This window comes from Cyprinodon tularosa, unplaced genomic scaffold (genome assembly GCF_016077235.1).
Source record: "Cyprinodon tularosa strain WSP-4 unplaced genomic scaffold, ASM1607723v1 ctg199, whole genome shotgun sequence".
In the NCBI taxonomy this organism is placed as follows: Eukaryota; Metazoa; Chordata; class Actinopteri; order Cyprinodontiformes; family Cyprinodontidae; genus Cyprinodon; species Cyprinodon tularosa.
In genome coordinates this window covers 2,144,454-2,157,441 of record NW_024038729.1, presented here as the reverse complement: position 1 = coordinate 2,157,441, position 12,988 = coordinate 2,144,454, and the positions used below count along the sequence as shown (strand labels likewise).

The following is a 12,988-nucleotide window of genomic DNA, read 5'->3' as shown; positions in this document are numbered from 1 at the left end:
CTCTGCTTAAGATGCAGTGCCTCCACATTATTACTGTTTCTCCCACTTGGTTTTGAGATGAACTGCAAAACTAACTTTTTATGCCTTTCAAGAATATATTTGTTGTTGCATCTCTTCCATAATTGCCATAATAATGGTGGGCAAAGTTTGTTTTACTGTTAAATGTTTCTTCCACTTAAACAGTGGATATCACTTGAAAAACGATCTAGAAATAAGCAAAAAATGTCTTAAATTAAGTGTATTTTTCCTTCATTTGAGAAGGTAAATGAGATAGTTTGCCAATGGAATGAGTATTTTTACTCTTAAAATAAGATCATTAGATAATATGCACTTGAAATAAGACAATGCAATAGTGTTTTCTTATTTGGATGTAAATTTTCTTGTTCCATTGGCAAAAGGTCTCTCCTGCCATCTTAGTTTCTTCTACTTAATTCTCATCCTATAATTTTAGGTGATCCTTTATAGGAAGGTTAGCATTCGTTCCATTTTCAGATATTGTATTACAGTTTTTAGTATTGTCTGTTTAACCACTGTTGTGTTCCTTGGTCTTCTTGATGCTGCAGCTGGACATATGCAGAGATTAAATGACTCTCACACAGTCCTTCCTTAGGTGACATTCTTGAAGCAACTGGTTGGAGAGAACAACAGTATCATTTCCCCTTTTTTCACAATTATAAAGTTTTTGAATTTTACCGCTAAGCTCTTATTAACTCTTCCAGTTTTGTATTTCATGCAACACTGAATCAGTCATTAATAATGTCTGTTTCTAGTGGAAGAAGACCTAAAAGCTGTGTTTTATGAAAGATAAAAGTTAAGTTTCTGAATTGGTTGAGGAAATAATCTGCCTGCTAACAAGGAAATTGGTATTTGAATAAATACAGACACAGTACAAATATTGTGAAGTGAGAACTGCAATGTTGTTTCCCTATTATCCCACGCTCATAGGCAAACAGTGTAAGCAGTTCTCTAAACAGAATGAGCCAAAATGAAACATAGTTTAGTATCTTTGGTCAAAAGTTTTCACAGGATAAAAAAAATAATAATTATAAGAAAATTGAAATGCATATTAGATGCATACATATTTTTCCTGCTTAGCAATAAACTCAATATGTAATATTTTGATCATAGAAAAATCTTTTTTTGTATGAAAATTTCATCAATATAGATCCTAAAGGTAATGCAATCTTACCTTCTAAAAATAGAAATAATTATTCCTGGCTCAACTAAAAAAAAGGACATATATTCAGGAATATAAACATGTTTCTGAGGGACATTTTTCTGAAAAAACACTTTCTATATTTAACCCAGTGTTAACACTTTAAAAACAATCTAGAAATAAGTGAAAATTTCTTAAATTAAGTATATTTACCCTTGATTTGAGTAGGTAAATGAGATAGTTTGCAAATGGAATCAGTATTTTTACTCTTAAAATAAGATAATTAGATAATATTTACTTTAAATAAGACAATGCAACTGTGTTTTATTTTAAATCTAAATGGTCTTTTTCCATTGGCAAGATGTATCTTTTGTCTCCTCAATTCAAGAACAAATGCACTTATTTAAAGAAAAAATTACTTATCAAGATTTAGATTTTTTGCAGCGTAATCCTTTAGTGAAAAGTGGAAAGTTTTCAGCCACAGTTATAAGATAGATGTTTCTACTTTATACTTTAAAGCAATTAAAATGATTTCAACTTGTCGCTAATAACATAACATGAGCCCTCGCAGCATATGGTTTGTCACATGTAAGATCTATGTTTAGCTGACTGACGAACAGGCATAAAGTAAGTCAACAGGATATCCCCCCAGCCCCCAGCCCCCCATGTTACTGACTTCAATTAAAACAAAGTAGCTGCTTGATCAGAGGGGAGAAGACGACGGTTAAGCCCAAATGTCAGAGAAACTGGTAGATCAGCAATGCCTTTTGAAGAGATGCTTTTGAGTTTGTGTCAGTTTGTCTCCATGACGGTTTCCTATGTCTGTCTGACGGTTGGTGCTGCAGCCTCTGCCCGAATTACAGCTGGAGTTATCTCCGAGAGACGAGGTCAGGGGGCCACACGTCACGTTTTATGAAGCCCGCCGTGTGCTGATAGAAACCGGCAGACCGAAGCTGCAACCTCCTCCGCTCCAGCTTTGTCAAATGTAATGCTAGAATTGAAATGGATTGAATTAAATAAAATATTTATTGTGTATGGACTAACTGCTGTTTCTGCAGTTACAGCTTTAGTCTGGTTGTCTTTAAAAAGTGGCTCTGAGATGCAAAGTAAGGGTTCCGCATGAAGCCCAGGCATTTTAGCTGCTGGCCTCACCAATCCTTAGTAGTTTTCATTCTTTAAATCTCCCCAGGTTGAACTCTCTAGCCACATGCACTCTTATGTGCTTGTACCTGCCTGCTGCCTCCTCTGAGGCAGAGGAATGAGTGGAATTCGACAGAACGTGGCAGTGGTGGGGATTATGGGAAATTATGGGAGCTTCTCAAACGATCGGATGATGCTGATGGAAATTATCGCTCGAGTCTCCTGAGTGCAAATGAGACGACAGATGAACAGGAACAGCCTCCTGGTTAAACGCTGCCTCATGGTCATGCAAAACAGCAGCAGCCGTTTAAAGGCATAACTAGTGAGATTTACATAAGAGAGCAAATTTACTTAAGCCTCCTCAACTTTACCTTATATTTAAAGTTCTTGTAGAAAATTGCCTCTAGCCACTATGGGCACTAATGCAATTGTTATTATTTAATGTATTTTGAATACCTATTGAGTTTAGAGTTTCCTTTTACAAAGGAGACCTTGTCAGGATGACATCCAGAAAATAAGAACTGTATTTAAAAAAACACTGCAACATTTTTTAATCTAAATAAGTCATTTTTTCTTGCAATAAGTGCGTTTTTTTTTTTTCTTGAATTGAGGAGGGAATTGAGAAACTTTGCCAATGGAACAAGACAATTTACATTTAAAATAAGAAAACACAATTGCATTGTCTTATTTCAAGTGCATATTATCTAATTATCTTATTTTAAGACAAAAAAATACTCATTCCATTGGCAAATTGTCTAATTTACCTACTCAAATTAAAGGTAAATTCACTTAATTTAAGACATTTTTTCTCTTTTTTAGATGGTTTTTGCAGTGAAGAAAAACCCCAGTAAGAATAATAATAGTAATAGTAATAATTTTCTTCCTAGACAGCATTTTTTTATAGATGTGTTTTGATTGTGAGAACCTTTTGTAGATTATTCCAACATGGCGGTTCATTGTAGAAAAATGGTGTTTTGCCTGAATCTGTAAAAGCCCTCTGGACATTCAAAAGCTGCTATTTGGAGGCTAGTAAGTGGCACTTAACAAAGCTGACAGAAAGTATGGTATGAAGATCTGCTTGGAGTTTACCTCACAGAGCTTCTTGGAATAAAAACATGTTTTTATTTATAGATGAGAAAAGATGTTTAATAAATGAAATCATGCAGGGACAACATAGTCATTCCAAAAAAGGTAAAAAAAAAAGTAAAAACAAAATCTACTGGACTTGATTTTTCGAGTTTGAAGATTTTTTTCTTCCCATCCAGGAAGCTTTTTCAATTTAAAATGTCTGGATGAAATGGACATTTGGATGAATCGCAGGATACGCTGAGTCAAAGATCCTTAAGGAGGGAGAGGCTGTGTGCATTTTTATACTATATTTTCCCATATTAACCTTTAGACAACCCAGCTACAGCAAGATTTATTTTCTTTGCAAATAATAAGAAACAAGCTTTATATCTGAAGTAGGAAACACATTTTCAATTTATGTAAATTAAAGGAGTTTATCAGTCTGTATTCCATAGATTAAAAACAAATCGCATTTTATTGGTCATTTAGAAACTATTTTAGTTCCCTCAAGGGAACTAAAATAGAGGTGGAGTTTAACTCAAATGTCTTTATTTAAAGGAGATAACTACAACTTTAACTTCTCCTAGCTTTTAAGTGGCACTCTTACACTCTGCAGCTTTCATTACTGCCCTCAATTAAACTGTTTGCTTCTGCCATTTTATGTTACCGGCACCTTTTGTTTAGCATTAGCAAACATTTAACTCACCTGTCCAGATAGAAAGTGGAAACCTCTGCGTGGCCTTTTTGCCCCTTTGCTTCCTAAGTTTGACACCAACGCTTAAATGCTTGGCAGATGTTCACCCTTTTTTTTATCTTTTTTTTTGGTCCACTTGACCCTAAGAAGTGTAACACAGAGAGGAAGCCATTTTTCAGCTCTATTGCAGAAATTCTATGATATGGCAACCAGGAGTTCAATTTCAACCTAATATTTTTATTTTGCACCACTGTAAGCATTATCTTGTTGTTCTGATTGTTGATAAATTTGTTTAAAAAAGTTGTTGCTATGACTGTTTAAAAGCTTCCTAAACGAGAGCCACAATGGAACCTTGATGTAGCTATGTCAAGAAAATTTGTTTTATTTTTGCCATCTCCAAGGACACCTGATTTCTAATCGAATAGATAAAAGCTCTATTTATTTTATGGCAATATAAAGTGCTGTATGAATTCTGTTTTTAACTGATGCTCTTTACAGAGTTATTAATTTAATGGAAAACCAAATTAGGTTAAAAAAAATTTATATTTTCTTGTCTGCTTTTTTTTTGCACTTCAAATGAGAAGATCTTTTGAAGCCTTTTAGAAAATTACCATAATTTTGGTTGTAAAGTTTGCTGTTTTTCTTGGCTGAATTCATAAAGTTTGTTTGAAACAGATGACTTCCTGGCACAGTTAAATCTCTCCTGCATAGTTGAAAACTTTTCAATTGTGTTGAAGTCTTTGATGTTAGTCTCCTTTAAAGATTTCGAAACCTTTTTGGATGCACGTTTAAGATAATTGTGCCGCTAACACACATGTATGTTTTTAACATCTTCCTATTAAGTTGAGGAGAATTATGGAGGTGTTCTCCTTATTCCAACATCTTTGTGCCATTCACCCTGTTTTTGGAATAGCTCCTCGGCATGATGTTGCCACCATCATGCCGAGATGTATCATTTGAATGGAAAACAAGGATCTTTTTTCCTCAGTTGTGAAGTCATTCCCTTTTATTTTTCTTTGCATAATGTTTCTTATCTTAATTTTTCCCACATGAAGTCATTAATGTTAATTAATGAGTCATGAGGGAAAAAATTGAGCCAATACGTGGTTAAAAGAGCTAAAACTTATTTTCCAAACTCCACTAAATAAAGTGTTGTGTTCAAATGCCGACTCTAAGCTCGTAAACGGCATCTCCATCTGCGTTCCATCATCGCGTTCACCACGTGTCTGAGAGGAGGGAAAGAGGTGGGGAGGAAAAATGAGCAGCTCAGCGATTCGAGTGTTTACGGTTTGTACCAAGTGGGCAGATTTTTATCTGTGTGGAGCAGTCAGGACCTGAGTGGGGGGAATAACACTTTTGAATGCTCAGCCCAATGGGGCAACAATAGCTGCGGTGTCCAAACAATGTGTCCCTCGGCTCGTGTGGCGGACACAGGACACAGCTGCCAAGACTGCAGCCTTCCAGCTCTGGTTAGAAGTTATCTGTGGGCATTTCATTAGGACACATGCTTCTCTGATGAATGCATCAACAAACCGTGGAGAAGTTCAGTCATTTTACCCCCAAAAGGAGACCTAAGGTAAGGCCTCAGATCCCTGCCCGTTAGCCTGTTTCTACTCCGATCTTTAACTACTGAAACTTGCAAGAAAAACAGCTTTAATTAAACAATATTTTAACTTAATAACTTTTAAGTTTTTACTTTTAATTTCTTTTATGCATTTAGTGCTTTAAACTTTATTTCTACATTTTAATGTAGAAATTAGAGTTATCATATTAATGCCTGAAGAACACCTGTTGATGTAGATGCAGAAAAACAGTTTTTTAAGAGTTCAAAGCTCAATTAACATCTTCCTAGAAGTTTTATGCAATTACTAAAAAACATTAAATGAATTTACCAGGCTATGTTATAAAATAAGCTTCTAGAAACTTTTTTTGTTTATATTTCTATATAACCAAAAATGATAAACTCACCAAAGCTTTAGTAGATTAACCATCAGTTTAATTTAACTTGTATGCAAAGTATATGCAGGAGATGATTAATACAAATATTAGATTCAATTAATTATTTAATTAAACAAAATGGACAAAATTTCTATGGATTTTGCTTCTTGTTTCCATTTTGCCCAATTATCTGAGAATAGATTTGATAGATTACGACCCCCGATCAAATTAAAATTAGTCAGAGGTAAAATAAAACATAGATACCTGTGGCATCCGACTCTGTTGGAATACTTACTTAATCTAAAATCCATCTAGATTTTGCAGCAAGATGAGTTGGCTTTAGAGAACCAAAAAGATTTAATTTGTCAAAACCTACTTCACCATGTGACTCATTTTTAGTCCCACTCCTGTGTACTGCTCTATCGTGCTTTCCTGCACAACACGGTGTTGCAATATTTTATTTTCAGTACGACCAAATTACTGTCATTGAATATGAAGAACAGCAACACATTCCTCAATTTAAAAGCCTTTATCATCTCAACAGCAGTTGTAAATGTGTACTTTGATGCATCCTTATCCATTTTTCTTAAGGGCAGCAAAATGGTAAAATAAAGATCTTTATTTCCCTGTTTAGAAATGCATAGACCATCCTGAGCTCTAGGTTGACGTATTAACATTTCACATAAAAAGATCTTTGATTGATATTGTGCTGCAGGATTGTGACTTTTTCGGGTATCCTGAGGTACATAAATAGACAAAAGTGTTGATTTGGCAGCTTTATCTTTCTCTGTAGGATTCACACTTTACGCCATCGGTTAGGGAAAGAGGTCAATGCATTGGTGCTATAGGAAATGTAACCTCTGCCTTATGTGTTGTTTGTTTTTTATGTGAGGCACTATGCAGGAAATGGGATTTTAAAAGTGGTTATTCTTTTGTTTGCAGACCAAACGAAAACATAAAATAACCTCATCCTAGCTGTGTGTAAATCTGAAAGAGGTGACTCTGTTTATCTGTTTATTAGTGTATTTCTCTGTGGATTTTATTTAAAGGTATTGGAACCATTATATTTTTCAATTTTTTTTTTATTTTTAAAGTCATGGAAGAGACACCAAATGTTCCCCTCTGGAGATAAGAGGAATGCAAATACATTATTTCATCTAGTTAGCTGGACTTTATAATTCAATAATGTCTGAGCTACGATAAAGTTAAAGGCTGATGCCATGTTTGCATGATATTAATACCAGAAGTGGATCATCTCAGTGAATCTGATTTCTGAGCTTTGTCATAACTTACTTTTTTTAACTGGTGGTCCCCCATATATATAAATCTAAATATCTATCTATCTATATATATATATATATATATATATATATATATAGATATATTACATATACACTCACCGGCCACTTTATTAGGTACACCTGTCCATCTGCTCGTTAACACTTAATTTCTAAGCAGCCAATCACATGGCGGCAACTCAGTGCATTTAGGCATGTAGACATGGTCAAGACAATCTCCTGCAGTTCAAAGCGAGCATCAGTATGGGGAAGAAAGGTGATTTGAGTGACTTTCAACGTGGCATGATTGTTGGTGCCAGAAGGGCTGGTCTGAGTATTTCAGAAACTGCTGATCTACTGGGATTTTCACGCACAACCATCTCTAGGGTTAATAATAATAATAATCAATCCAATTTATACCGCACTTTTCATTAACAAAAATCTTAAAGTGTTTACAGAGAATGGTCCGAAAAAGAAAAAACATCCAGTGAGCGGCAGTTCTGTGGGCGGAAATGCCTTGTTGATGCCAGAGGTCAGAGGAGAATGGCCAGACTGGTTCGAGCTGATAGAAGGGCAACAGTGACTCAAATAACCACCCGTTACAACCAAGGTGGGCAGAAGAGCATCTCTGAACGCACAGTACGTCGAACTTTGAGGCAGATGGGCTACAGCAGCAGAAGACCACACCGGGTGCCACTCCTTTCAGCTAAGAACAGGAAACTGAGGCTACAATTTGCACAAGCTCATCGAAATTGGACAATAGAAGATTGGAAAAACGTTGCCTAGTCTGATGAGTCTTTATTTCTGCTGTGACATTCGGATGGTAGGGTCAGAAAGGCGTCTACAACATGAAAGCATGGATCCATCCTGCCTTGTATCAACGGTTCAGGCTGGTGGTGGTGGTGTCATGGTGTGGGGAATATTTTCTTGGCACTCTTTGGGCCCCTTGGTACCAATTGAGCATCGTTGCAACGCCACAGCCTACCTGAGTATTGTTGCTGACCATGTCCATCCCTTTATGACCACAATGTACCCAACTTCTGATGGCTACTTTCAGCAGGATAATGCGCCATTTCATAAAGCTGGAATCATCTCAGACTGGTTTCTTGAACATGACAATGAGTTCACTGTACTCAAATGGCCTCCACAGTCACCAGATCTCAATCCAATAGAGCATCTTTGGGATGTGGTGGAACGGGAGATTCACATCATGGATGTGCAGCCGACAAATCTGTGGCAACTGTGTGATGCCATCATGTCAATATGGACCAAACTCCCTGAGGAATGCTTCCAGCACCTTGTTGAATCTATGCCACCAAGAATTGAGGCAGTTCTGAAGGCAAAAGGGGGTCCAACCCGTTACTAGCATGGTGTACCTAATAAAGTTGCCGGTGAGTGTGTATGTATATATATATATATACAACCTGATTTTTGACTGACTGACTAGCAATGGCATAAAGTAACATAAGTAACTGATCCAAAGCATCTTCTTATGTTCGCTCTGATTTTTTTATTATATACATTTTTTATTTAGCTTCATATATTAGTTTCAAATGAAATTACTGAATGACAATAGTGTATGAGGATATCATACAGGGGGAAACAAATACAGAATATTAAAAGATTGCTATGAAAAATGAATAAAAACGACTCAATTTGTCCAGAACATAGTTGGTTTTAGCTGTTATTCGGTGTTCAGGTTCTCTTACTGTGATTTTGTTTTGTTTAAATTGTTTTTCTCTCAGAATAAATCGTGTCTATAGTTAAAGGGCACGTCATTGTTTTCTGAACAGCTGATTGGCTGCCGGATGGAGTGTTTTCTAGGATTCTGGTCAATCCTGAAAGCTAGCTTGTTTCGGAGCAGGTTTGCTCTTCAGAGTAGTTTACCATGGTGACTAGCCTCACTAAGAATGAATCCAGCTTTGTGGTACCGGAAATTTTGGGTTAAACCTGAAGTTTCGCTTACCCAGTAATCCTGCTTCATGATACAGGCCTCAACTTTAGTCACTTAAGTATATATTCATGTTTTTGTGAACAACATTAATTTCTGAATGTTTTTTTTTTTCTGTTTTTCCAGGACCGGAATCGGCCCTTTGATCCTTTTAACTTGAACTCTTTTGATCTTCCCATAATGGAAATGATAAAGACTGACCATGAGAAAGGTAAACCACACCCAGCTGGTGGCCCACCAATGACTATCGCTGATATTATATGGAGGAATCATTTTGCAGGTTAGGAATATCTACTCGTCCATTACTATCACTTTAAAATGATGTTTGTGCTTCTTTTTATTTGCTTTTTTTTTTTTTTTGCTTGCTGTATTTTGCTTTTTTCCATATTTGCCAAACGTCTAACCGGTCCTCTGTGGATCATCTTCTTGTGTTTGAAATTTAAATCACCTACAACAATGAACCTTACCTGCAAAAATGTTGGGATTTGTGTTTGCGTACTTTGCAGTAACAGCGTTGGGATGTGTGCTTCTTTTGCCCTATTTTTAAACCATGTTTTTCTCCTTCCTCATATAGTGTCCAAATATTCACTTTTTGCTCGTTCAGTCCAGTTACATCCTTATTCCAAATACTAATAAATTAATCTTTCTTCAATATTCATAGAGCCCCATTATGAAAGAAGTAATACACCATGGGGCATTTTGTAAAGAACTTTGAAGAAAGAAATGAATTAAGTACCGATTGGAATAAGACTCTAACCGAACTAAATGTGGAAAAAGTGCATCACTGTCAATACTTTCCAGATGCACTTTATATACAATCTGATTATGGTCAGGAAATTGTGTGTTTATCGTTATAAAAAATTAAATTTTACTCAAGAAGACTTCACTTCACTTTACTTTCACTTTATTTTTTAGCAAATAATTCAACATTAAACAACAAAACAACAATATCAAAACAAAACAAAACCAACAATTTACCAAAAAAAAGGAATAGGCGTTTTCTACCTACAACCTTTACGACCTACCAGGTTCTTTACTGCGTATATAAATATTCAAATCTACATAACATAGGATTTCACCATTTAACATTTTAAAGCCCTTTTAAAAGACAGACATTTTTAAACCATAAGATGAGATTGTAAAGAAGAATCAGGCAGCTCAGTGTATGACAGCGCTCCTGGGTCCTTGTTTGTCCAGTTCTGTTGTCCATTGTAAAACCAGGATGAGGCCTTGTCAGACCAGCTTCTTTGCGTGTGCGCAAACTGATCCTCCCATCTTAACAATGGAAAGGCTTAAGTGGGAGGGGTGTGTAATGAGCAGAGCACGTGTTTTTCCTGTCCGCAAACTGTGTTATTTTCAGCCCAGCATTGTTGGGACAGAGTGATCTTCGGGGCCGTGCTATCAGCTTCACGGGAACTGTGTCGTAACGTCCCGCAGGGCGTCCGTCGTGTTTGTCAAAGCACAACAAACACAAAGGGAGATATGAGGAAAGCCAGGCAGGGTGGCATATTACCATAAGGTGTGCATTCTGTGCATGCTTTGCTGTGTTGTCATAATGCAGAATGCAAGGTGCTCCAGAGAGCTGCTCCTCAGAGCTCCTCCACCCTGTTGGTAGAACGGCTCACTGTTTGAGTTTCTACAGCTTAGTGATCAGGTTAGATCAGAGCCGCTCACTTTATGCCTCATTGCGTCCCATGTTGGAGTCTAAATTACTAAAGTTAAACTGCAAACTGAAGCTCTTTGTCTTGGGAGAATTTATAGATCAGTATTTAAGAATTTTGTTATTTGCTGCAAAAAGTAGCTGAGTAGTTTTTATATACACTAGAAATAAGTAAAAATTTCTTAAATTAAGTGTATTTACCCTTAATTTGAGTCAGTAAATGATAGTTTGCCAATGGAATCAGTATATTTACTCTTAAAATAAGATAATTAGATGATATGCTCTTGAAATAAGACCATGCAATTGTGTTTTCTTATTTTAAGTCAATTGTCTTGTTCCATTGGCAAACTGTCTCTTTTATCTCCTCAATCCAAGAACAAATGCAATCATTTTAAGAAAAGATGACTTATCTAGATTTCAATTTTTTCCAGTGTATTAATCAGTTTTACCATAATGATTGAATTATGTTAATATTACTTAGGTTTGGATGACCTAAATGTGCGCCTGAATTACTTTTCTAATTTTGCGTCTCTCATCAAGATGTTTTCAGTCGACACTTAAGCGTCTGTTGATAAAAGTTGATTTATTTATATCGAGTTGCAGGACATCTGCAAGATTTTCTGACTGTGAGATTGCACTTTAAGATGAGAAGAAGCAGCAAGGCTGCTCCTATTTACGCTGAGAGAAAATGCCTCCCCTCACTGGAGCAGAGACGCAGGGGCGGATTTACCATTAGGCAAAACTAGGCAGTTGCCTAGGGCCCCAAGTTCCTGGGGGCCCCATAAAACTCCTTTTCCATACAGCTATTACTTATTTGTGCACATTAATTATGTTTTTAATAAAAATCCCTTAATTAAAACGCCATCAGAATGCGTGTCTCAAGCACAGGTGTATTCAGCGACTTTTCAGACCCCTCTAGCGCTTTTATTTCTAAAAAGCACCCAGCGCCAAATCTAGTGCCTTTTTTCTGCTACTGGAGACTTTGGCAACAGCATATACAGGTGCTGGTCATAAAATTAGAATATCATGAAAAAGTAGATTGATTTCAGTAATTCCATTTAAAAAGTGAAACTTGTATATTATATTCATACATTACATACAAACTCATATATTTCAGATGTTTATTTTGTTTAATTTTGATGATTACAAATGACAACAAATGAAAATCTCAAATTCATCATATCAGAAAATTAGAATATTACTGAAGACCAATAAAAACAAAGGATTTATAGAAATGTTGGCCAACTGAAAAGTATGAACATGAAAAGTATGAGCATGTACAGCACTCAGTATTTAGTTGGGCCTCCTTTGGCCTGTATTACTGCAGCAATGCGGCGTGGCATGGAGTCGATCAGTCTGTGGCACTGCTCAGGTGTTATGATAGCCCAGGTTGCTCTAATAGTGGCTTTTAGCTCTTCTGAATTGTTGGGTCTGGTGTATTGCATCTTCTTCTTCACAATACCCCATAGATTTTCTATGGGGTTAAGGTCAGGAGAGTTTGCTGGCCAATTAAGAACAGGGATACCATGGTCCTTCAACCAGGTACTGGTAGCTTTGGCACTGTGTGCAGGTGCCAAGTCCTGTTGGAAAATGAAATCTGCATCTCCAAAAAGTTGGTCAGCTGCAGGAAGCATGAAGTGCTCTAAAACTTCCTGGTATGTGGCTGCGTTGACCCTGGACCTCAGAAAACACAATGGACCAACACCAGCAGATGACATGGCACCCCAAACCATCACTGACTGTGGAAACTTTACACTGGACTTCAAGCAACGTGGATGAAGTGCCTCTCTTCTTTTCCTCCAGACTCTGGGACCTTGATTTCCAAAGGAAATGCAAAATTTACTTTCATCAGAGAACATGACTTTGGACCACTCACCAGCAGTCCAGTCCTGTTTCTCTTTAGCCCAGGCAAGACGCTTCTGACGCTGTCTGTGGTTCAAGAGTGGCTTGACACAAGGAATGCGACAGCAGAAACCCATGTCTTTCATACGTCTGTGTGTGGTGGTTCTTGAAGCACTCACTCCAGCTGCAGTCCACTCTTTGTGAATCTCCCCCACATTTTTGAATGGGTTTTGTTTCACAATCCTCTCCAGGGTGCGGTTAT

The 12,988-nt window shown here is 36.8% G+C and overlaps 1 protein-coding gene across 6 annotated transcripts in view; it reads left to right on the top strand.

Moving 5' to 3' along the window:
• Positions 1 to 12,988, top strand: part of cpeb3 (cytoplasmic polyadenylation element binding protein 3) — a 68,270-nt gene that overhangs the window by 8,253 nt on the left and 47,029 nt on the right. For 4 of the 6 annotated variants that reach the window (XM_038284071.1, XM_038284067.1, XM_038284070.1 and 1 more), the window contains exon 3: positions 9,351 to 9,504. In XM_038284071.1, coding sequence (XP_038139999.1) covers positions 9,351 to 9,504 — 154 coding nt within the window. The remainder of the gene's footprint in view (positions 1 to 9,350; positions 9,505 to 12,988) is intronic. The other 2 variants (XM_038284073.1, XM_038284072.1) reach the window with 1 other exon arrangement.